The sequence below is a fragment of the Agelaius tricolor genome, unplaced genomic scaffold (genome assembly GCF_023055355.1).
Source record: "Agelaius tricolor isolate 1412-34295 unplaced genomic scaffold, bAgeTri1.0.p SCAF_6, whole genome shotgun sequence".
Taxonomy (NCBI): Eukaryota; Metazoa; Chordata; class Aves; order Passeriformes; family Icteridae; genus Agelaius; species Agelaius tricolor.
In genome coordinates this window covers 32,681,358-32,705,753 of record NW_027269266.1, presented here as the reverse complement: position 1 = coordinate 32,705,753, position 24,396 = coordinate 32,681,358, and the positions used below count along the sequence as shown (strand labels likewise).

Sequence of the window (24,396 nt, the reverse complement as noted above, 5' to 3'; positions counted from 1 at the left end):
AGTTAAAGAACTAGATAAAAGTAACATAATATTCAGAATTCCCCAGGAAGTACATTCAATTCTCTTAATACTGTCAAATAAGCTAGGGATTTGGATTTCACCCATTTTGAGAATTGTTCACTGCAAACATTTTATTACCTCACCAAGTTTTATGGACCCTATCAGAACAGCTGCGATTCACTTCACTTGCAGCAGAGGAAGCTGGTAATAGCTCAAAGATTGCCCCCTTCATTTCATAAACCAATTAGGACCTGGATCCTACGACTGGAGTAACACAACCCCTTCTTTTACTGGCAAAATTCCACTTCATTTATGTGAGCTCAGAATAAACGTCTCTGTTCACAGAACACAGATGCTCATAGCAGCAAATGTTTCTAAAACACACTCTCTAATTTGTTCCTTCTTCCAAGGAACACTTTTCCTGCACTCTCAGTCTACCTGCAGGTTCTGTCTAGCCATCAGCTCCTTGCTCAACACAGCGATTTTTTACTAAACATAACTAAGAGAATTTAAATTTATGGTTTACCACATGGAACTTTGTTAGAGGGTCTCAAAATGACAGATTTATTTAAATTACTTTTTTACCTTCTAAATCAAGCATAATTTCATTTTTGTAAAGAACTAATTTTGGTAATGTTGTCATCTTAGATTAACCCATGCCTTTGATTCAAATTGTTGGTGTTTTGGGTTTTTTGCTTTGTTTTGGTTTGGTTTTTGTTTGCTTTTTCTTTTTCAAATGTGTATTTGGCCTGTCCATAAGTATAAATAGAACCATATATATCCCTTAAATGGACCTATACTATACCATTGATTTTGAAAACTCATCAGTTCATAAGGAGGCCCACTTTTACAGGTGGTAAAATAGGATCCATACACTGTACACAAAGTCTGTAATTCCTGTGTTTTCCCTCAGGCACTTTCCTCTGAACTATTGTAATTGGTTTGCAGCCAGGTACCAGCTTAAAAAAAAAAAAAAATAAAAAAAACAACCCAAAGTGTTAACACTTTATTAACTTATAGTATGTTTTTATATTCCTTTGGAAGTGTTCAAAAAAGACACTGGCAAGACAAACCATATAAAATCAAGGCATTCTCTGTTAAGGACATCAGTGCCAATTCCTTTATTGAAACAGATACAGTCATAACTTCTTAGTGGGCAACTAATCTTTTATCAGAATTCTTTGCACATAAAGGACTTCATTTTTTAATAACATTATAGCCATTGTGCCACCCCCAGCAAGCCTTTAAGCCCTCCTCTGAACTGACATGGTGTAAGGCAGCACCCCAAAGCTTGCTGCTTCTCTGGAACCTGCGAATTGGTTTCTTAAATGAAAATAAATTTTTTAGAATGCCTTACACCAAACAAAGTCTGTATTGTTTGAGTTAGTGTTTTACCGCAGCTTAGTTACCTGTCAAACAGGCTGACACTTGGATAAAACACATACTGGAATCATGCATCAGGGCATGTTAAGCACAAACCTGTGATGAAGAGCAGAGCTATGAGATTCGGCTGTGCAGAGCCCTAATGATCTTTTTCTGGTCTAGGAAAAGCTTGATTTGTCATACCAAACCCACTGCAATTCTGAGATCCTCTTCCATCCGAAAATGATTTTACATCTGTTTTAGTTCAAAGAGTCATATAAATCAGAAGCTCTGCCCATAAATTTTGATGACACCTTTAAAGAAGATTTATACAGTGTGTATTATATATATACGGGAGGTATGTAAGAGATACCAGCCACTAAAATTAAGGAATCAATGCTAGATTCTCCAAGTTCTATATATCATATTTAAGTTCTATTTATGACTTTCTCTGATGTGAGAGCCAACAAATGCATATGAAAGCTCAGTATTTCTGTTCAGATAAAATTATGGGTGCAGTACATATTCTAACCTTGTTTTCCTATAGTTCTTGGGTGGGACAAGATTTTCAGGACAAAAACATCATGATCCATTTCTTAGAAATCACTTGCATGAGAACTGGCTTGAGCATAGTTTCACTGCCTATCTCAAACAACCATCAGGAGAGGGAGAGGGCTGGTTTCTTCTCATAACACGAGACAACAACCCTAGTCAGAGCCAGTGGGCAGCAAGTCCCAAAATATCCCTTACACTTTTTGGTTTTGGTGCTCTTGTTGCGGGAAAGCAACATTTCTAACAAACTTAGGACTTCTATCAAGTAGAAAGTATGAAATGTAAAACACTGTGTTCATTAGGCTATTTATTCATCAAGGCTATTTATTACCTGGCTCATGATCTTCCTTTCAGTCCCCCAAAAGTCACCTTGATATATGGCAAGTTCCAATAGTTTCCAGCCCCTTCCTACATCTTACAGCAAGGCAGAGTTTTTGGGAAGGCAGAGGAGTATATTCTAAAGGATAGAAGAGAGGTGTTGTGAACAACCACCTGTTTGTGCTGTGCCTGGCACACAGACTAGCACTGTTTGTTTGTTCTCTTCCTGACTCAGCAGTATGGGGAAAAATTGAGTCAGCAACTCCTGAACATACAACAGCAGAGGATGTTGGAGAGCAGACAGAGCTTCTAAATATCACAGACAGAGCAGCATGGTTCGGCCTGCAGGCCCATGTGTGGACCTGGGCAGCAGCTTGCTAAAAGGGATGAGCAGCTTGAGAGGGTCCAGCCCATTTTCTACCTCATCACCCTCTCTATTAAGCTAAGCTATGAGACAGCTTGTGTCTGGGAATGGCTCTCTTGTAATAATTTCCTACGTCATTCACCTGAGCTTCCCAGAGACTTGTGGCCACTGCTGTCATGTGGCTTGATGGGATTCCATATCAAGGTTGGCCAAGGTCAGTGTGATAGAAGGGACTACAGAAAACATATCTTAGCATAAAAAGGGAAAAAAGAACCAGGACCATTAAACAGGAATTAAAGCCCCACTTTTACTACAAAGACAGAAAAAAAATTTGGACAGAATGACAATGTCAGATGCTCTCTCTTCCCTTTTCTTCCCCTTCCAGTGATCTCACTGATGTTCTTACATGCTGCACAATCAAGGCTATGGAATGGACTTGATCAAGCCACTGAGTGGTCATTTGATGCTTCATCTCTCACTGCACATTTCTTCTCATCTCACAACATATTGCGGTACTTCAGTTCGAATACATGAGTTGGAACAGAGGCTTTTATCACAGATTTCCTGGAAAGGGAACTAGTCTTTGAATTTCGTAAAAGCACATCATTCCATGGCCTCTTTGATGCTATGCACTCCACCAACTTACTAAGAGCTTAAAGAGAGACTTTCTCTTGGATGTACAAAGACCCTTCTCAGTCACCTGCCTGTTCCAAGTGCCTTCCAGAGCTAGCTGCATTATGGAAGGGTTTCTGCCTGTGATTGTCTCTTACAGGAGTCTTTTCTGTTTCCTTGAACTATAAAGGATGATAGCAGGATACTCTGAAAACTAAACCAGCAGTTCCAGTCTCAGATAGCTTTTGCTATTGTGAAACTCCTGTGCTTGTCACAGAGACAGTCTGTCCTTCTGCCATCTGAGACCCTCCAGTTAAGACTGAGAGGTTGGTTTTTTTTCATTTTCCAAATGACCAAACCTTTGTTAGTCCCACTACATGCATGGAGTAGTCAATTTTTTGACTATTCCATTTCCCATGTCCTTTTGGTTGAAAAGCCTTCAAACCCATGAAGAGTCGATAAACTGGAACCAGAGAGACACAGGTGAGGAGAGGAAAGAGAGAGGAACAGTAAGGTAATGCATTAGTGTTAAAATGAATGCTGCATGTGGGGACTGAAAGGCTGTTCTCCCACTGGTACCATGATTCTTCAGAACATCAAGGCACCAGAAGCATCTTCCAAACCCCTTTTGTTGCTTTCTCCTACCTGCTTGCATTTCACCAAATGTGGTTGCAATTTTTCCCGTTTGATGCTGTGCCAGAAGACCATCTTATCTCGATTAAAATGCTCTAAAACACTTTAAAAACAGATAATCTACATCACATGGTTAGTGTTCTATGTCCACTTTGGAGCCTGAGTTCACTGAAACTGGACTGACTCTCACTCTCCGTTTACTACCATGTTAACAACTTGCTGCATTTATGACAATCCTCCAACCTCCCATGCTCTTTATCAGCTGCAGAGCTGTACCAGAGAGTTGGAATAGCAGGAATAAATATTATTAATGTCCACTACTAGCTTGAAAAACTAGCTTGAAAGCAAGTTACCTTCTCCATGAATGCTGTTGGGTTGCAACTGATAGCCTGAAAAATACATCTTTCTTAGCAAAAGTTGTGTCCAAATAGAGCAACCACCACGCTGTGTTGTCACCAATTTGTCTGCCCAGAACTCTCTCACACACTGCTGTATATTCAGTGACAGAAAAAAATGGAGTTATTTTAAAAAGAAGACAAGCACTGCTATTGTACAACCTAGTTCAGAGTCCCATATCTTGAGCTGATTCAGCTTATCTGCTTTTCTATACCTTTGACAAATGCATGTCTTATATCATTTTTTCTTGCCTTCCTCCATATGCCATACTGCTTTTCTTCCATGTATCTTATCTAGAAATAATGTGCTATTAATCAGCCGAAGACACCCTTCACTGCCAAGTGTTCCTCAACTGATTTTTCATCAGCACAAGTAGTTACTAGTTCCAGCATTCCTCCCACATGCTGAAGGCTTGGTGGGGAGGGAGGAGGGATGGCAAGGAGGTTAGAGACTGCCTCACCACATAAATACTATCAGGGACCTTTATACCAGCCTGCCAGCTTGCTGTAATGCTAATGTTGCTGTTTGTTCTCAACAAAAGGAACATGGTGGGAGGAAAGTGGGGCTGCACCCTGTCTTATTTTTTAAGTTAATAACCTTCATGCTCTTCCTTTTATCTGATTAATCTGGCCAGGTGCCTGTTCAGTAGTAGCTGAAGCTTAATACCTGAAACAATGTGTGGATATGCATTGTGCCAGTAAGGCTTGCCCAACAATGCACATTCTGTCATGTTTTCCCATGCCTTGTGTCAATATCTCATTTTATGTGCAAGCCCCCAGAGCAGGGGATAGGAAAAAAAGAGAGGCACGGAGGGAGAGAGGGAGGGAGGGAGAAAGTTAGAGGGAGAGGGAGAAGAAAGAGAAGGAGAAACGAAAGTCGGGAAAAATTACATCCCTTGGGAACATCAGCTGCTACAAACTCACCCACTCCTCACCATGAAACGAGCTGTGTGCGGGCACAGGTGGGTCCCATTCTCTGTTACTAGAGCACAGCCTACAAACAGGGGCTAAATGAAGACTTTCATTGCTGTTCCCTGTTTTCATTGGAGCAAGGCCATCATAAACATTTGCAGGTGGCTTGGCCATAGTCTGACACTAAAATATTTGTGGTTGTGATAAAAATCAGAATATTGCTACAAGATGGTTCTATATAACCTTCAGGGCTTGATCCTGCTCTTACAGAACTCAGTGAGAGTTTTACCCAGTTTCTTTCTGCTGGTTTTATTGCTCATTAAAAGGCATTTTCCCTGGCACAATTCTTCATGGTAAAGACTCATCTACCCTTTGGGGCAAATTCAGATGATTTCTAAAAAAGGGAAACTCAAGCAAAACCCACTGATTTGAGGACCTCAGCATTTGGGCTTGTTAAATAGCTAAACAACCTCAACTTTGCAAGGCTAAATCAAAACCACCAAACTTTGAAGACCTCAAATATTTTCTGAATTCATCTGATCTTTTTTTCAGTTGTCCAGTTTGTATTCCTCATGAATGAGTCGTGGATATAATTCTTAGGACATTTAGAAGGATAAGATGAAGATAAATGGAAATGACAAGATATGTTCTCTGAGTAAGTAAAACAGACACCACAGGGAAAAGACTGAAGGAAAAGAAGACAAACAAGGATGCTCAAGACTTTGGCAAGTAGAGGAAGTTGAAAATACAGCAATTATCTCCTAGGACACACCATGAACAAAAAACAAAACCTCCTAGGAAGAGGGAAGAATGGGGAACAGAGTATGCTGGAGGTCACACCATAAGTCTCATTCACACACCAGCTCACACAGAGACTAAAATGCTGACAATTGCCTCCCAATAAAGCAGCTTTAGACTCAGAGTTAGGAAGCATTTGTGTGATTCAGTCACAGGGAAGAATTAAGATATGTCATGGCAAAGTTTCCCAAGTGAGACACACCACTGACTAGGAAAAGGCCTTTTTATCCTCAACCCCACCAACTTTGGAGATTCTAATCACCATGGCCCTGAACCAACACAAACCTAAAACCTGACTGACAGGGTCTTGCAAAACCACATGCAGTTTTTTTCTCATTATATAGAAACAATTGTTTGGAAGCCAAGTACAGTCTTACATAAAACACCTCACCACTGAGTATTAAAAGTTGTTTGGGGTTTTTTTATGCTTTTAATTAGGATCATAATTACCACTAGACCTATTAAGTCACAATTTGAACAGGAGCTTAATCATCCTTAATGCAAATAATGGCATTAGTTAATGTTTTTCTTTCTAAAACTGAAAAAGAAACTGTTTCTTCCTCCCTCCCTCTCTCCCAGCCCCCTCTCTTTGAACAGAATGGGACATATATAAGACAACAGCTTTGCTGGATTCACAGGCAAATGGTATTGCATGTGAAATCTCAGAGAACACTGTGTTTTGACAAGAGGTAACATATACAAAGGGCACAACTATCAGATAGCTTTACGTGACCCATCCTACCAGATTTATGTATTAAGAACCAAATACTGAAAAAGTAATAAAAAGGAAAATAGAGGAGCTTGGCCAGGAACACAAAACTAGGGCAGCAGATGGAATCTGTGTTCTGTGTATGGCTGGGTAGCCCAGAGCTCAGTGCCATGGGCCATCCCAGCTACCATGGGAGATATTGAGCCTGTCCCTACACCAAAAATCTTGAAAGAAAACTCAAGAATAACTAGAATTTCAGTTTTCAATGCCAGGATTTCACTTTATGATTTTACTTTGAAAAGACTGAAAGTTGATAAACAGTTATTTAGATAATGACCGAGGACAGTGACTGCTTTTGCAGATATCACTAATTGATGTGACCAAGTTACAATTGACAGATAATGAATCTGTACTGCTGCTTCTTTCTTAGTCCACTAATATATCTTTTTATCCATACATTTTCATGTATAACACCACCCCCAAATTCTCAGAGCTGTGTGATGAAAAACTGTACCCTCAAGCCATCAGAGCAGTTTCTGTACAATTAAAAACAAGTTATTATGACTTATGAGGATCTCATACTTACTGGAAGTAACCAGGTGTAAACATATACTAAACTTGGGTGGTTTTGTTCATACAGTTCTCCAGGCATTAGCACTCAATTGGCATTCAAGCTAATACAATAAGCATCCATACTGTCAATTTATGTTAATAAATATGGATCCATCATCACAAATTGAGCAGTTATTTACACTGTGCCAAACTCTATTTATCTTGATGGTCTTTTTGTCTTCCAGCATTCCTCATTCCTCATAGGAAATAGCTCAAACCCATAGAAAACCCAGAATTCCCATTGAAGAAAGTCAAAGGATCAGCTTCACAAACACTTTGTCTTTCTTCCCAGAGCAGTTATAGAAAAAACATGCACTATGATCATAAGAAGATTAAAAAAAAAAAAAAAACTGGCAGCAGAAAGCAGGACTTCCCAGTAAGTACAGCATTCTGTCCTTTTTGAACCAGTGTGCCATATCTGGAGTAACCTGGCCATTCCCCACAGTCTGCAACAGGTGCTGCAGGGGTCCTTGCTCATCCTGGCAGGGTCAAGTGCAAACTCTGTAACTTCAAAAACCTCTAGAACAACATCTGGGCCTGCATGCAGCTGGACCTTAAGAAGCATGAGGGCCTGAGGACATCTGCTCCTACAGGCAGGAGCCAGAGAACCAGAGAAATGAGAAAATGGAAATGGGCTCACCCAATCTGCCGATTTGTGGAAGGTGCTTGTGTAATGACGGAACTGGACTGTGGAGACGGCATGGCTTGCTGAATCACAACGCTGGTGTCGTGGTTTGGCATCCTTGTGTTTGTTAGCTGGTGGGACCCAGGTCCTGCCATTGCTCCTCCAACTGTGTTATGCATGGAGATATTCTGTAAGAAGAAGGGAAATGGGAGATGGTGGAAGAAAATGAAAATAAATAAATAAATATATGTCTTATCTTGGTTTTCTGTTCTACAGGAATTCCATTTGGAATCTGAAAGTATCAACAACATGAAAAGTTACTGGCTCCTGGTAAATCCCAAGTCAATAGATCTTATTATAACCAACAACAATAAAGAAATGAAAAATAAATATTTACTTTCACAGGTGGAAAAATACCCACAGGTTGGGTAAAAATACCCATAGGTCCACTAATCACGCTTCTGTGATTCTGTCTTGTGATATATAATGGGGATATTTAGCACACATTTCTCCTGACTGAACATGATATGAGCACATGACACCTTGATTTAGTGCATGGGCTGTTTACTGTGTACTGCCTCTGCTTAGACTGACGAGCAAATGAAGTTTTACAGCCCCAAACTAACAAACAGTACATGGCACATCATGAAACAGCCATTTCTATTGGCCTCCACAGATTTTGTAGAGCAAAAATATCCCAGAGGCTTAGAACAACACTGTATTTCACCACATACAACCTTTGCTTCAGGTTACTAAGAGCTCTTAAAAAGTTCTTAAAACCAAAAACACAGAAGTTCACAGATAACATATCCGCTGAGCAAACAACCAGCGAGAGACCAGGATACTGCTAAGGAAGGAGCCATGGAATAGGACTTCTCTGCTGTTATGCCTGTACACACAACACACACTGCTGCTAAACCGCAGGGTTTGACTTGGCCTGCGTTTGAAAACAAACAAAACTCTCAAGCCAGAGATAAGCCACAATGTATACACATGAAAAATACGGTAACCTTGAGAGCATTATTTTTCCTATCAGGCATCAACGTGTGAATTGTTAGCAGCAAGAGGAAAAGAAACTTTCCATTGTCACCTCATGCTAGGCTGAGGAAAACGGGAACAAAAAACCCCTTATACACACACTGCCACTAAGACTCACACAAAGTACCTTCCTAACCACTGCAATACTCAGGATTAAAAAACAAAGTTCTATTTCATTCAAAATTATAATTTATGAGTCAATTTGTCTAGGAAACATATACAACCACTGCAAAATATTGGTAGATAAAGCTGGTGGGAAAGGAAACTCGGAGCTCTGATCAAATGTGGAAAACAGAAGAGGCACACAACATGTTGAATCCCAGACCTAAAGAAAGACTGTATTATGGGCCAAATAAAGAACTACACCTCATGGAAAAAGAGAGAAAATAATTAGAGGACCCCAATTGAAGGCATTAGCTGTTTTCCCCTTATCTCCCAATGTTATATATTTCATGTGATTTCCCAGAACAGTGTGGGCACAGGGATCTCTGTTTCTTTTACAGGAGTTGTTCCAGTCTTCATTAACACATAAAGAGGCAGAAGTGCTGCCTACAGTTGAATGGTCACACCACCTCACCTGGAGTGAAGAGGACCCACCTTTGAGTTCCTCTTACAGTAAATAATTTACACATTATGAATCAGGTATTCGCTTAAGGAGCATGAATTGCAAGAAGAAGCCAGACCAAGAACCTTAACTGTAATATTTCATAGCACAGAAGAATGTCATGACCATCGGGCAATAACCTTGGATATACGAAAACTTCTCCAAAAGAAGTTCTCCCTCACCTACCACATTCCTATTAAAATGTCAATTCTTCAACACATTACTGGTTTCTGATGAAAAGCCTGTTCAGTTTTAAAAAAATATATACGGCCAAATCTAGCTCAGGATTCAAACCTGGTTTTTTTATCATGACCAGATTTTGCAAAACCAGATCTAATATCTATCCATGTACAGTCAATATTTTAATGCTATCTCTTCCTAAAATGATCTCTAAAGGAACCATGTATAGGACCATGAGTCTGCAAGGCCTGGGAATGGATAGGATGGAAATCTATCACAAGCTTTAGACAAGTGGTACCCTGGCACTTGCCCAGAGTTTTACTGGACTTTGTTGTACCATAGCAGGGCAGAACTTAAAGATTTAATATGAGATTCCTGTGCTCCTAAATTAGATATTTCCTTTCTCTTTTCCTTCTTTTTCAATTTTCTCCTATAATTACAGAGCTCTCTAAGGTACAACAGATTAATTATGATGGATATGGAAAATTTTTTTTGCCCATAAGACATTGTAGTTGTTATCTGAAATGCATAAACTTCCAACAATGTTTCAAAATTTTATCAATTTCCAGTAAGCTACATCTTTTCAAAAAGTAGGTTGAGTATGTGGTGCATGGAAAGTACAAGCAGAGTGAAAGCCTGTCAATGCTTTTAGATGTCCATTCTTCTCAGAAATGCAAGCACTGCTGTTGGGCAAGCATACACCACTCTGCCAAGTGAAAGCCTAAGGTTTCCCAACAAAAAGTCAAACTCAGCATGACTCTAACATTCATAAGAAAAGGATTTGGCAATCTCAGAATAATTTGCATCAGTGAGATGCTTGTGAATCTACATGGGAGTTCAAGGAAGTTCATACTTTAAGGACAGTAAGCATTCTCCAAAAGGCGGCAGGAAGGTACTGCACAGCAGATCTGACACTAAGCCCAGCTGATCTCACTGCGTGCATCATGATGTGCAGAATGACTCTGTACCACCAGCACAGCAAGGCTAGGCTCATTGCATGTGTGATGCAGCCAGTCTTCAGACCTCCCTAAATGGTTTCGCTGCATTGAGCTCTGCATCTGGTTCTGAATGGATCTGGATGGGATATTAACAAGCTCCTTGCAGACTTGACTTTGGGCCCTTATAGACAGAAGAACTCAGCAACATTGACTGAAACTGAGACCTCCACTTTATATATTGAACTGTTGTTTGCTACCAGCTCTACTTTTAAGGAGTTCTTAGTGTTCTTCTACCAGGAATCTGTGAATAAAATCTCCTTTGACTCCCCTTATCATAATCCTCCAGGTCTTAAGCCCATGGTAAAGATTATTTGATGCTCGGTGTGGAGCTCCCAGCATTCCAGCTCAGAGAAATCTACATGAGCCATGACACAGACGGAGCTCTCCCACTGCTTTTAACATTCCCAAGACCCATCCATACTCTGAGAGTGTATGACACCCATACACACACTTGGAGTTTTCTCAGGTATCTTCTGTACTGTGCTTAAGCATCAGAAGAGGGCATATGAGCTTATATTATTATCTATTTTATTAAACTGAACCTAAGTGTTCACACAGGGAGCAGGCCACCCATATGTCAGGAGCTGCAGAGACACAAAAGACATGCTCTTAAGATTAATTTTGTGAATCTTAATTAAGATCAAATATATGAAGAGGAATTTATGTCCTTTAGGACTAAGTTGCATTCTCACTGAAGTTTCCAGTCACTCCCAAGGAAGCAGAAATTAGAATTATAACACTGAAGAGCTTTTATAGAAATGGTCCCCTCAACCATGTGCTCATGGAGTATTACTCATGGAGTATATACTCTCCATCAGTATTTAAGATTCAAATAAATAAACCCAAAAGCAATAAACCATATCCACAAACCATTTTTAAATCAACGTGTTCATTCTCAACCTTTCCAGATGCAAGAGGAAAGCATACAGATCATCATCATATTAACTTCTCCCCAGTTACACTTCATGGCCCATTTTTGCTTCAGACTTTGAAGAAAACATTTGAGCATTTTTCTCCCACATGCAACCATTTAAGTTTGGATAGACAACACACTTCTTTTTTCTAAAGGCTAAAAACTTCTTGAAGTCATGCTTCCATGTTCTGGTGGAGAGGATTACACATCACTCCACAAGAACACACACCCAGTTGGCAAGCACAGCAGAGAAATGACAGCTACACAAACACAGGCAAAATACACCCAGACAGTCACCAATTCCCCTAAACCCTGGTTCTTCCTGAGAAACACTCATCCATTTCACACAGCACCACTTCACATCAACCACCATCTACTGAAATCAAAGGATAAAGAACACTGATCCATCCTTCACAATCTACTGTAATATTCTGAGCTTCAGGGTTTGTTTGTGGTTTTAAACTATAAGATCTAGTTTCTGAACCAAAGTCTGTTTTTATTTTCCTACTCTTATTTTTCAACTGAGGCTTACCAAGAATTGCAAACACTAGTTTTACATGAACTGCAGACTATTCAGGATTGTTCTGTGTAACCTTTTAGATCAATAGAGGTGTAACCTACAACTAATTGTACATAAAGGTATTTTGCAGATTGAGTATTATATAAATTCTCAAGTCAGAAGGTATTTTCCATTAAAAACTGAAATAAAAAAGCAGTCAATTTAAACACAAACAAAACAATTTTTGCACATTTTTGTTTTATGCAAAATATCATGTATCCATATTTTCCTGCACAGCAACTTAAAATGTTTTCCCACAGTTCAAGAAAAAAGCATCAGTTTAAAAAAAATTATGGAGAGAAATCAAATATAAAACAGTACTTTTGAATTTATACAGCCTGTCCTCTCAATGAATGCATTTTAGCAAGGAAAAATATTCTGAGACAATACACATTTAAATGGCAGCTTCATGTGCACTTTTAAGAAGTGTAAAGTCATGTCTTGCCTGATTACTGAGATCCTAACTTCATAATATATAAAAGACACATGAGTGGAAGCTTCCAGTGACACACTCACTCACTGCACATGCTGCTTACACAACCTAAGAACCTGCTGGCTTAAAAACATGGAAGCCATTGTTGTAAAGAAAATGATACATTAAATGTGGCAAATAAAGGCAAGCTTCAAAATTATTTTCATCATATATAATCTCCATTAAAATTACTGAGCCTCTATGAATTCCCTCCTGACAGAATAAAAAGATAATTTGAAAACAAAAGTTAGCAAGTCTCCCCAGAAGCAGCATCAATTCATTTATTTTCTCTTGACTCAGGTCAGAATGGAAGGAAAACACCCTCACACCAGCCCATCACAACTGTTTCATCTGTGACTGGCATGCAAAATCTAAACTCCTATAAGCACAGAACGAAGCTTGCTGCCCACTCAGGGCCAGTAAGCACAGACGAGGAACTAGGGAAAAAACCAGAGATAAAAAATGAATTATGTTACTAATGCAATTGAAGGTTTACAGGAAAAAGAAAGCCTGCTATCAAGATTTAAATTAATAAAAAAAAAAAAAAAAAAAAAAGTTCCATTGTGCAAGAAATGGGTGAGTGTAAACTTGGGTAAACTTGGTGGAGACTGAAATGCAATACCTTTTCCTCTTTCTTTTAAACTGTAACATCTGTAGAGCTTTGAATGAGGAAAAGCACTAAACCAGAAAAAAAAAAAGGATACAGAAAGAAACTGCTGGAAAATGCTGTGTAGTAACATTAAGCATAAGGACAAAGCACTATGAAGATCTTATTGCAGACTGCTAAAATCCATTTAACTCCCCTACTTAGCAAGAGGTATGAAGTCACTGAGCGAGGCTGACACATAAAAATACAGAACTCATGCCAAAGGATCTATTCCTCAAAACATTTCAAAGAAAGGCAAATGCTCACTTAGCAGCTACCTGATAAAAATGGCACATTACAAGAAACAGCAGGCATGATATATCCCAGAATGGGGAAAGACTCTTCCCTGCCCCCAAGGCCCCCATCCAAAGTCTCCCCCTAAACCGGACCCAGGCAGCTATCCACACCGCGCTGGAGACTGAAAGGCCAGGAGCAGTGTGGGTATATCTGACTTCTTGAACCCCAGGCACGGCTGCTCAGTCAAATGTTATCAACCTGATCTCCAAAGGGGTAAAAATGTAAAGAAAAATTAAACTCCTTACTCAAGAATGACAAGTAATGATAGGCAGATGGGGAAAGAAGGGAAACATTGCTCTCACTGAAATCATAAAGCTTTGAATCTGTACTTATCAGTCTCAGCCACTGGTTTCCAATTTTTTGGATCACAGACCTCTGTCAACCCTCTGAATTTCACACAGAGCACTCTGTGCTCTTATCATAAATTGTGTAATTAAGGCAAGATGGTTCCACAGACCAGATGCAGATGACTTAGCACAGCTTTGCGACCACCAGCAGTTCTCAGACCAGAGTTAACTGCCACCCAAACACGGCATTGGAGCACCGTGACTAGAATTTATTGACAAAAAAAGAACACTTCTAAAGGTATCTCTGAACCATTGTCCTTTTTTCAAAATGCCTTCAGTTTTTGGAGCCTTAGACAATAACTGTTAAATAATAGATCAGACCTGTGTGCTGGGGCTGGCAGGAGCTTTGCAAAATTTTATCCTAAATATCTGTGTTGGAACATGCAGGGAAACTTCCTTGTTGTTTTAGGTTAGGATGAGTTATTCTTAAGTACAGACATGCTGGTTGCTCCTCAAGAGGTACAAAACAAAACAAAATAAAAAAGAAAAACCATAAATAATCTTTTTATCCTGTTTTCTTTCAATAGCTGTTCATATGTTATCAGAAAGGCTTTCTGAGATACACTGAGTGATGCAAGCCTCATCTGCTAATCTCCAGCACACTGCACAGCACTGCTAAGCAGCGTGGCACAGGACACAGGACAGACATATGAAGTGCTAAGCCAGGTATAAGCCATCTCAAGGCTCTAGCAGTCACCACTGTAACTCAAAGTCCAAAGGGCCCATTTAAGCACTACTAATCCTCTTAAGGCCGCTGCCTGAAGGGTGACAGCCCTGCACAAATCTCTGTAATGCTGCTGGTGCTGCAGGCCAAGCTCTGCCTGCCCCGCTGTGCCTCTGCCCCTGGGGCACCCAGGGAGCGCTGTCACCTCCTCCAGTCCCTTCCTGGCACATTCTCAGGGAAATGCCCATGAACTCCTTCCACGGGCAAGAGAAGCCTCCATGCCTGTCCTCCACTTTGGCTGCTCTGATAGCTAATGCTCTCATTCCTCTGATGCTGTGAACAAAATGCAGGATACTTAGAATTTTTGGTCTTTTATCTTAATTTTTTTGACATGATCTAATTACAGTCATTCATTGATGCCCTCTAATTATCAGTAGAAATGAATACTGAAAGATGACCCTTGTCTTCCACAATTCCCTCCCCTCTTCCCCCACTACCCTTCTTGTGCCCTTTACAGCATGTCTGTCCAGACTATGCTTGCAATACATGAAGCCTTCTTTACACACACAGAGTAAGTAATACATGGTGTATACCAGAGGTACCCATGATAAACCATTTACTAGAGCAAAGGGAAAAAAAGTGATGTAAAGGAAGATATTTTAAAGGAGAAGGAAACTTTGGAAGATTGGTTTCACCAGAGTTTGAAAGGAAATAGCTTCTCCATGGGAAAAGATGACATCAGATTGCATGCTTATGTCTTGAAGTTTCCTACAGATATTTCTCATTTTTCCTCAGGGTGGCTTGTTTCATGCACAATTACTTGTCCAATATAGCCACTAAAGCAACATAGCACAAAGAGCTTCTTCTGTTCAGCTGAAGATCAGTAACACTAAGTGTGCAAAGCCCAGTTTGGGTCACTCAGGATGTTTTGCACTGCTAACACCACATTAACTCCTGCTAATTGGGAGGCTAAAAAACAGGGGGAGCACAACTGGCTGCCTGGCTCTACCCAGTTCTGTCATTCTTTATGCAAAAGCCATAAACTGACTATTTCATTTCTTCTAAGTTGCCTATTGTGACATTTATAAACAGGAACCTGGCAGCATGTCAATGGTGCAAACTGATTTCCTTTTCTAAATACAATTTTAAAAAGCAAATAAACAAGGTTATGCCTGCTAATGAAACATTATATGCCATGCTGGAGCTAGTTTTTCTCAAATGTATTCTCTAGAGCAGATGGAACACCAATAAACACAAAACAACAAACCCTTTTATAAAAAGCATGTTTATAAGAAAATACATTCTTCATAGAACTTTGTCTAAGGCAAAACTGACTTATATCTGTAATATTATCTCAGGGACAGAATTATGGTCCCATTAGATTGCTGTAAACAAGGGAGCTTGCCATGCATTTCAAATAGAGAAGGGCTGCTAAGAACCATGAGAAGAAGAAAAGAAATTTGCTAGGATACTTACTAGGTGTAATTCCTAAAGGCCTTAGTTGAAATCAAGGCCTTACTGTGGTAAAACCTATATAGACACATTGAGGGAAAACACTTGTCCACAAGCCTCAGAGACCAGAGACAAAACAAGGAAAGAGGAAAGAAGAAAAAGAGAAAGTGAATTGTTTAGCCAAATATCAGGACTCAGTGCAAGGGCTCTTTTCTCCCAGTCCAGTGTCCTTTACTTTGCACTGTTTCCTTGCATCTAGTACTTATCTATGAATTGAGAAGACCAGAAAAGTTTAAATAAATAGATAAAAATTAAAAGAAACAGAATTATAACCTCTGCTTGAGTTTTTTCCAGCACTATTATTTCATTTCTGTAAATCAGACAGAGCGCACATACTAAGTGGGTACTCAAAGAACCTTCTCAAAGTAGGTGCATGACAACTTTTGCAGGACAAGCAATTAGACATCCAAAAGCAGCTGCCAGACCTGGAGGCCAGTCAGAGGGTAGTTGAAAACCTGGCCTTCCTTTCTTTATTGTAAGGAGTTTTGTTTTTATCCATCATGAAACAGAAAGCTGGGAGGGGGAGGGCGGCACTCCTCCAGGAATTGCTTTAAACAAGCCTTTGATACTTCTAACTGAAGGCACTAGGCTTTTCAACATTATGCAAACCATTTATAATCTGTTAATAGCAAATTCACAGAGACAGCACTTTGGCATCTAAATTTGTTGTATTTTATTTAAAGCTTCTTTGAAATTCTCATCATTGATTTCACTGGCATAAGTTATTGGCATCATGCATGAGTTACAGCCCTGGCTGTTGACTGCACTCAATGACCAGAACATTTTTTAGACAGAGCAGTTGGTAAAGAGAGCAAGGATGGTAGCAACAAAACAGCCAGTGATTTTCCATTCAGGCAGTTTCAAGCAGAAAACCAGCAGGTTTAACTTTTCTGCTAAGAAGTCAAGTGGAAATGCTGCTACCCTGGTAATAAAATGCATCTCCTAAATATTCTGTTACCCCAAGCCACTGTGCCAGCTGTGTTGGGCCAGGCAGGCTAGTACTACATGGGCACTCAAACAAGAGGCTGGGAAAGGTCCAGGAGTGAAGGTTAATGGTGCTCTCAAAAAGACCCAGACAAACCATTTGCAGCACAATGAGAGATCATAGGTTTAACCAATGAAGTGGATTTTCAAGTGAGCTGGTAGGAAAATCATCTTGATCAGTGAAAATCATAAAAGCAACACCAAGACGTCAAGTCAGGATCAAATTAATTCACCAGGTCTCCTGGGAAGTAATCACAAAGGCAATCATGCAGTTTTGCAGGATCCACAATCACTTCAATCGATTTTAGGTTGATGCTTTGGGAGAGGAGAACTAGTTTAGATTAGATCTTGAACTGAAAGAACTTAAATAAAATTAAGTACATAATTTGGAAGCCTTCGGAGAAAAATTTATAACCCTTGTAGCCATAGGAGTTAAAAAAGGTAAGGTTTAGAAATGCAAACAGAGTGTCTACACTGAAGGCAAAATGTTAGATACATTTCTAGTTAAAGGAGGTTCACTTCTGCTGAGTACAGCAAGGGCTACTGACAAACAGAGATTACAAGGAAGTGTCCTCTGAATCTTCAAAGCTGGTAAGCTGTCTGGTTGAGGAGAAGCAGCCCTTGTCCACCTCTGTCTTGGTTTCAACAAGTGACAGGGAGGCAGGGAAAAAAATAGTAAGACTAGGAGAATAAACATGCTTGGAAGAAAGATAAACCAATATTGGTCCTTCTACAAGAAACAGAGTTGGACCATCCACTGACGAAGGCATGTGACTTGGTCTTAAACACAGATGGAGATCTCTGGAAGAAGAGCTGTTGTTAATGAGAAAAAGAACAAGAAAGCAAGCTGGTATGGAGCTTGGACATACAACTTCCCAGGACAGGGACAGCAGAAAAGATCAAAAATATAACTCCTTGGACAGAACAAATGTGTTCTGCAGGTCAGGTAGACTGGGAACTGCACAGCCATCCTTTTCCTCCCCCTTGTACAGATTTACTGCATGATTTTGATCAAATTATTTCAAATTCTTCTGCCTTACATGTAAAACAGGACAAAGACCTTCAACAGCTACACAGTGCTTGGAAGTAATGAGAAAGGAATAGATTTTAGAGACAGCACATTGTACCTGGGAAGGCAATGTAACATAGCAGTGACAGAGCAGAAGAAGGTTTTTTTCTAAGAGAACTCCACAGGACTTTAAAATAGCATGCATTTCAAACCCACAAAAACGACAAGCAATCATAATCTAGATACTTCAACCAATACAGAAAATAGTTATACGATGAATACCATTATAAGAACTGTGAGACAAAAGAACAGTTATTTGGTAGCTGTAAACATGAGTGAAAGACATGTAAATCAGTAAAGGAGAATAATGACTGCATACTCAAATCCAGAGAGTCCAGACAACATTGCAGGATCTATTCTTCAGAAAAGGGGAGCTCATTATCTGCAGAAAATTGTATCCAATTAAAGGATTCCTGGCTGTACATCCAATACGGGTAGTAAAAATTAGGAGCCATTTTAGAAGAGTCAGGCTAAAAATCTTACTGACATTATATGGTGGTGGTGGTGGTGGTGATGAAGGGGGTGAATTCTCAGTTGTAAAAGCTGGATGTGTTTGGCTCAGCTTCTTTTCTGAGTGAAGGAAATGGAGAGAAAAACAAAGAAGCTGCACTATATTTGATAATGCTACCAGACAATCCAGATGTACACTCTTCCAGTCACACTAATTAAATGTGGTGTGGAGCCATCCTGGGGAAATTACATCCCATTCCTTTGGAGTACCACATGCTTCTGAAATGCCTTGGTGAAGTTCTCACTGCATCTGAGGAGTCACAATGCTCCTTTTCCTAAGTAAAAAATTATTCATCCTCCTGTATAATTGGTCCTCCTGGTGTGACCCAGCCAGACAGATAACTTCATTCAAGGAGGAAAAGCATGATTCAGGCAGGAGTTTCAGCTAAGCCATGAATTAAACAGGGCAGGCAGGCATCCTTGAGCCACAACCTAGCTACACTTGGAGAACTGTTAATTCGGAGTCCTCTCCTCCACACAGCAGCTTTGCCTAGAAAGTGGCTGTCAGTGGGATGTTTACAACCTGTGCAATGTGATAGCTGAAAGCTGAAGAACAGAGAAGAGGGTCAGGAGTTCCAGCCTTGCACAAATAGCACCACAATCCTGTTCTCAAGAGCAGCTAGCTCCTGGGTATCCACATTAAGACGAGCAATATTACCCTTCAACCTTAAACACTGCTCATTTTAAACCAACCTAACTTACATTTTTAATACACAAGACTCAAAAAATAGCTACTGCAGGCTCCAGGAAATGCTACCTGGTTTTTCTTCATCACCAGAACACAACAGAATGGACTGGAAATGCATTGGATCACACTGTCTAAGCAAAAGGAAAGAGATTTTCCAGTAAGATAGTGCTCAGAAGGTGATTCTGTGTGTTTTAGCCTTTCTGTCAGTTGTCTAGGAAAATTACAGTGGCAGCTCCCTGACACAGACAGTATTAAATATCACAATCTTCACCATTCCTGTTGGTTATATAGGAAAAGGCAATGTGACCCCTGTATGAAATTCTGAAAGACATTTCTCAAACATTTTCATAAAGGAATGCTTGAACTCATTTCAAATGCTTGCTACAAATTTTCATTTTTGAAAGCAAAGGCTGAAAAGCCAGAGCTCCTTGTGACTCAGTGGAAGGTCTCCTTCAAAACACATCACCTCACATTTCTCACCCTACAGATGTGATTTGGTTTACAAAGCTGGATTCAGTGAGTCTGGATTGCTAGAGCTGGCCCAGAATTTTGCTCAGAGTTTTTATTTTCAAAGAGCCAAACAAGAAAGCTGATAAGTTTTTCTGGATTTACTAATTGTGTCCCATGTAATAAGACCAGAAATTTTAATTCTCTCAACAAGATTTATTAGGTATTGGCAGGGATGCATATGGAAGTTTAGCATCCAGAGAAAAACTATTCAACAGAGAAAGAGAGAAAAGAAAACTCTGAGGTTCAAAGCAAAACCATAAAGAATAAAGATTTGTGTGATAGTAGAGAATATACATTGTTGTTCTGTTAGATTATTTGCTTTAAGGCAGAAATATGATCGTCTGAATTTTAATAATATGGTGAAGTCTGTGATGTAGGGAGTCCAAAATTATTATTCTTCCTTCAAAAAAGGACAGACAATGTACTACCCTACAATACTTGGTCTGTCTCTTCTTACAGTAAACACTGCTAATGCTCCTGGAGAGGGGCTGACCTTGCCAGCCAATTACATTATGCTAATTTGTCTGTTACTATAACTCCTACAGAGGCATTCACAGCTCAGAGCAGGACAGAGATTTATATTGTCTCTTCCAAGCTGCAGACTGTGGATGTTAATCTGTCTCCCTCCTTCCAGCTACAACTCCACATGGCAATATCTACATGCAGTGCCACTGTACATTGAAAGAGACAGTTATTGCCAGCTTTATTCAACTTAGAAGACAAGCCGTGGTCCTACTTTGCCCTTTTAATGTGTCACTCTATCTCAGAAAGCATATGCTTGGTAACAGCTGTTTTCCTATGAAAACATATGGTTTCTCATATGCTTTGGAAAACACCACAGGAATGTATTTGCTTGCTAGATGCTAGTGCCGTGTCTCTACATCCAGCAACAAAATCATCGCAAGGAACTAAATACTTTCTATGTTATACTCATGTGTTGTAAAAATACCCGTTGTTTTAAAGCAACAACAAAAAAAAAAATCATCCAGATGAAAAGATTTAATGTCAAAATAAGCTCATAATTTAGAAGTTATGCGCTCTACAGTGTTACTTGAAGATGGGATCCAAACATAAGTCTTCTGCAAACATATAGCAAGTAGCATGCTTCATGCAAGCAGTTTATAGTCCATGTTCCTTCATGAAAACAAAAGCTGGTGAGACCTGCCTCTTCTAGCTAAGAAGCTTTCCTAGCATCTTTCAGCTGAGATATGATAAACAGAGTATCAAAAATAATTGAGTCACAGCAGCTTATAACAAACCACTGTCCTTCAAGTAAACCGCAGCATTGACCTTTCCATGCTTATTTCCCTCCCTTCATAATATTTAGGGCAAGCCAAGAGTATCCACACAGTCAGTCGCATGTCAGGGGAGTAGAAAGTAGCTGATTTGTTGGGCTACTTTAACTCAGATGTGCACAGTCTAGGGTCAGGTTAAACTGAAAGCTAAATATTGGGTAAATAAAAGTTCAGGCTGTGGTTTTGAAACCTATTTCAACATCAGCTGACACAGAAACTGACATAAATATGCAGAAAGTTTTCCAAGTGTTAGAAAGACAGGGAGGTTACAGATTGGCAGGAAAACAAGAAAAATGCAAAAACATGGCCTATGACAAGGTCTTACAGAAATTTCCCTTTGGCGCTGAAAATAATTCCACTGGAATATTTGTAGAAAAGAAAGAAAAAATTATATTCAAACTAGCTCATGCTGTAACACCAAGAAAATGAAGAACACCATCCAATTTTACTTCCAGACCTTCTGAACACACCAGTATCTAGGTGATATTCAAGTACTTCTCCTGTAACTGAAATAATTTTACACCTGTGTGTTGATGGCGGTCAAGCACAGGCTCACACAAAAAAAATCCCCCATCAAACTGAAATGTTAATATTTTGTTACCTATTAACAGTGAGGGGGCACACAGAAGTCCACCCAAATCTGTATCAGTGACTTTACAATTTCCAGCAGATCATGTTGCAGTGCCGCCTGCAGTTAAAGCCCTGAGCCACAGGCTGGTTTTAAGGTGCTTAAGCACACGATGCAAAGAGGTCAGGAAAGCAAATGAACGGCAAGAACTGGTGAAACCCCTGTGACAGCTTGAGGTATGGCCTCAGGCATTTGCTGGGCCCCTTTCCATGGGTTATGATTCCCTCCTCGCAGTCTGTGAAAGGTAACACTTGCCTGGTGGGCACACAGGTCACTATGAGGATCCAGCCTTTTGCAAACTACTGGCAGATGTGCAATAAACCCACACTGACCTTCTTTCTAAAAGCAAGCAGCAACCACAGACTTATTAATATGCCCTGGGCATAGGAGATGTAAGAAAACAGGTTGATTTCTTGTGTAACTGTTTCTACCAGCTAGGAACTAATGCACCAGGGACAAAAATAAAAAGCCCTCAGAGGAGACTAATACAGGATGTCTCTCTGGAAACACAACGGTCTTAAAGTGATACAAGCCAAGGGATTAGAAATATACCCTTACCTGACTAAAAAATGTTTTGTAGTTATCAAAGAGAGGTAAAACCTTGCTCATCTGGTTAGACACTACAAGGAAATTATGAAACCATCTTACAATAAAGCCTTCTTAATAGTGCCCAGAGCTCTCAGTCCCAGAAGGTAACTGAGAATACCTTTTGCCTAAGGTGACTCTTCAAAGCTCAAATGAATAGGAAGGTCAAAAAGCCAAGAGTTTGTGTCATTGAGACAAACAGTTTGCATGCTGCACTGGTCGTATCTGCTACAGAACAAAAATATCCACCATGAAACCATATTTGCTTCTTTTTGTGTTTACATATTCAGAAGTAAAGGAGGAGGAAAAAAAGAATAAAATCAGGTATAGGCTGTCATTCAGAGGTTTCTAATCCTGACAAAATAATACAGTAACACGCTCCTGTTTGACCTCAATTTGATATCCATAACTCCAGTTCTTCAGCAGAAAAAGAAGAGGTTGATTTACAAATGCATGTCCAGTCTTCCCAAATGTTTCCGATAGCTTTGTGTAACAACAGGTATTTTCATAAAGCACAATGGTGAGAAGACTTAAATGTACATGCAGAAAAAATGAAAACAACTGTTTGAGGTATCATTCATCACATACCAAATAAAAAGTAATAAAAATATTTGTAGAATTATATTGTTAACCTGCATTTCTCTTCAGAATCAGAACTGGCTTTTCCATAAAGCCAGTTAATTTGCTCATAATGATCAACACATGATATATCTCTGAAGTCTCCAAAATTAAATTTTCTACTAATTTTCCAGCTGATGAACAAAAGGAAACTGCTCTTCCTGCATAATTAAGTTAACTTATACTCCTATTATGAACATTCTATATGAGGCTGTATCTGTACCAGCTATATGACAAATTCTCATTTATGACCTTGCTATGCATGTAGATGAAAAATACTTTTAAAAAACCATTGAAAAACACACTGCATATTCCAGAAAAAAATTGTCTCAAAATGCATATTGCATTTCAGCAATTTGCATATTCAAGAAAAATGACTTCACACTAGAGATGATCTAAAATTATTTCACATACAGATATTCATTGTATTGAGCAATATTTTCAAAATATGTAGTAAAAATAAGAGCCCAGTATGAAAATACATTGAAGTTTAAGCTTTCCAATCAGTTCAGTGGGTTTACATGAGCAAAATTGGTCTCTTCGTGAAGTTTCAAGAATTTCTCCATTGCAGCTGCAGCTTCTAATTATTTCTTTACTAACAATTACTGCCAGAAGCTTATCTGCTTGACAGGAGAAGGAGCATTTAAAATTACCAGAGTACCACATTGCTTTACATCCCAGAAAGGGTGAGGGTGTCTAGCTGGCAGAGTTCATGGAAGTGACAGGGGTCCAGTCCAGACAATGTCTGTACAGACAGCACTGCAGGTTCCTTGGTTGCTCAGCTCTTTCACACTGCATTAATACTCTTTGAATGCATCAACTCTGCAACAAGCAGAATTATTTTTTTATTTTCCTGGAAAACATGTTGTGGTATTAGGTTAGTAATTTAATCTTGTTGGCAATATAATAGTTATGGCATAATCCCTCATGTTATAAAAGTAATTGCCATAATCATAAGCTACATTGAATTATTTCTTTTTCTACATTGCAGCTGCAGTGGTTTCCCACTCCTAACCTGCCATCCTGCTGCTGACAAGACAAGAAGGAGCAGAAAGCAGAGCTCACAAAACACTGCTACATCCCATCCCCTTCCCTTGCCTAATAGCAAGTGACTCCCCATCCCAGTTAATAAAGAGCTCCTTGTCCCTCCATTATGCAGTGTAATCTTTAAAAGATTACATTCTCATTTGGGAATGAGCCAAGAGCCAGTGGGAAATTCTCTAGTAAATTGGATAGGGAGACAACAATATGAAGGGCAGCTGGATGGAAGCACATTTTTTTCAGGGCATTCCTATTCCTGGGGCCCTGTGGCATTGTTAGAAGTCCTGCAGTCTCTGCTTTTTTCACTGCTCTGTTGTCAGGATAATGCTATTCAAGAAGAAGGGGA

The 24,396-nt window shown here is 39.6% G+C and overlaps 1 protein-coding gene across 2 annotated transcripts in view; it reads right to left on the bottom strand.

Annotated features, from left to right (window-relative positions):
• The window catches only part of CREB5 (cAMP responsive element binding protein 5), a 257,845-nt gene that overhangs the window by 165,638 nt on the left and 67,811 nt on the right, over positions 1-24,396 (bottom strand). For both annotated transcript variants that reach the window (XM_071429255.1, XM_071429256.1), the window contains one exon: positions 7,908-8,080. In XM_071429255.1, coding sequence (XP_071285356.1) covers positions 7,908-8,080 — 173 coding nt within the window. The remainder of the gene's footprint in view (positions 1-7,907; positions 8,081-24,396) is intronic.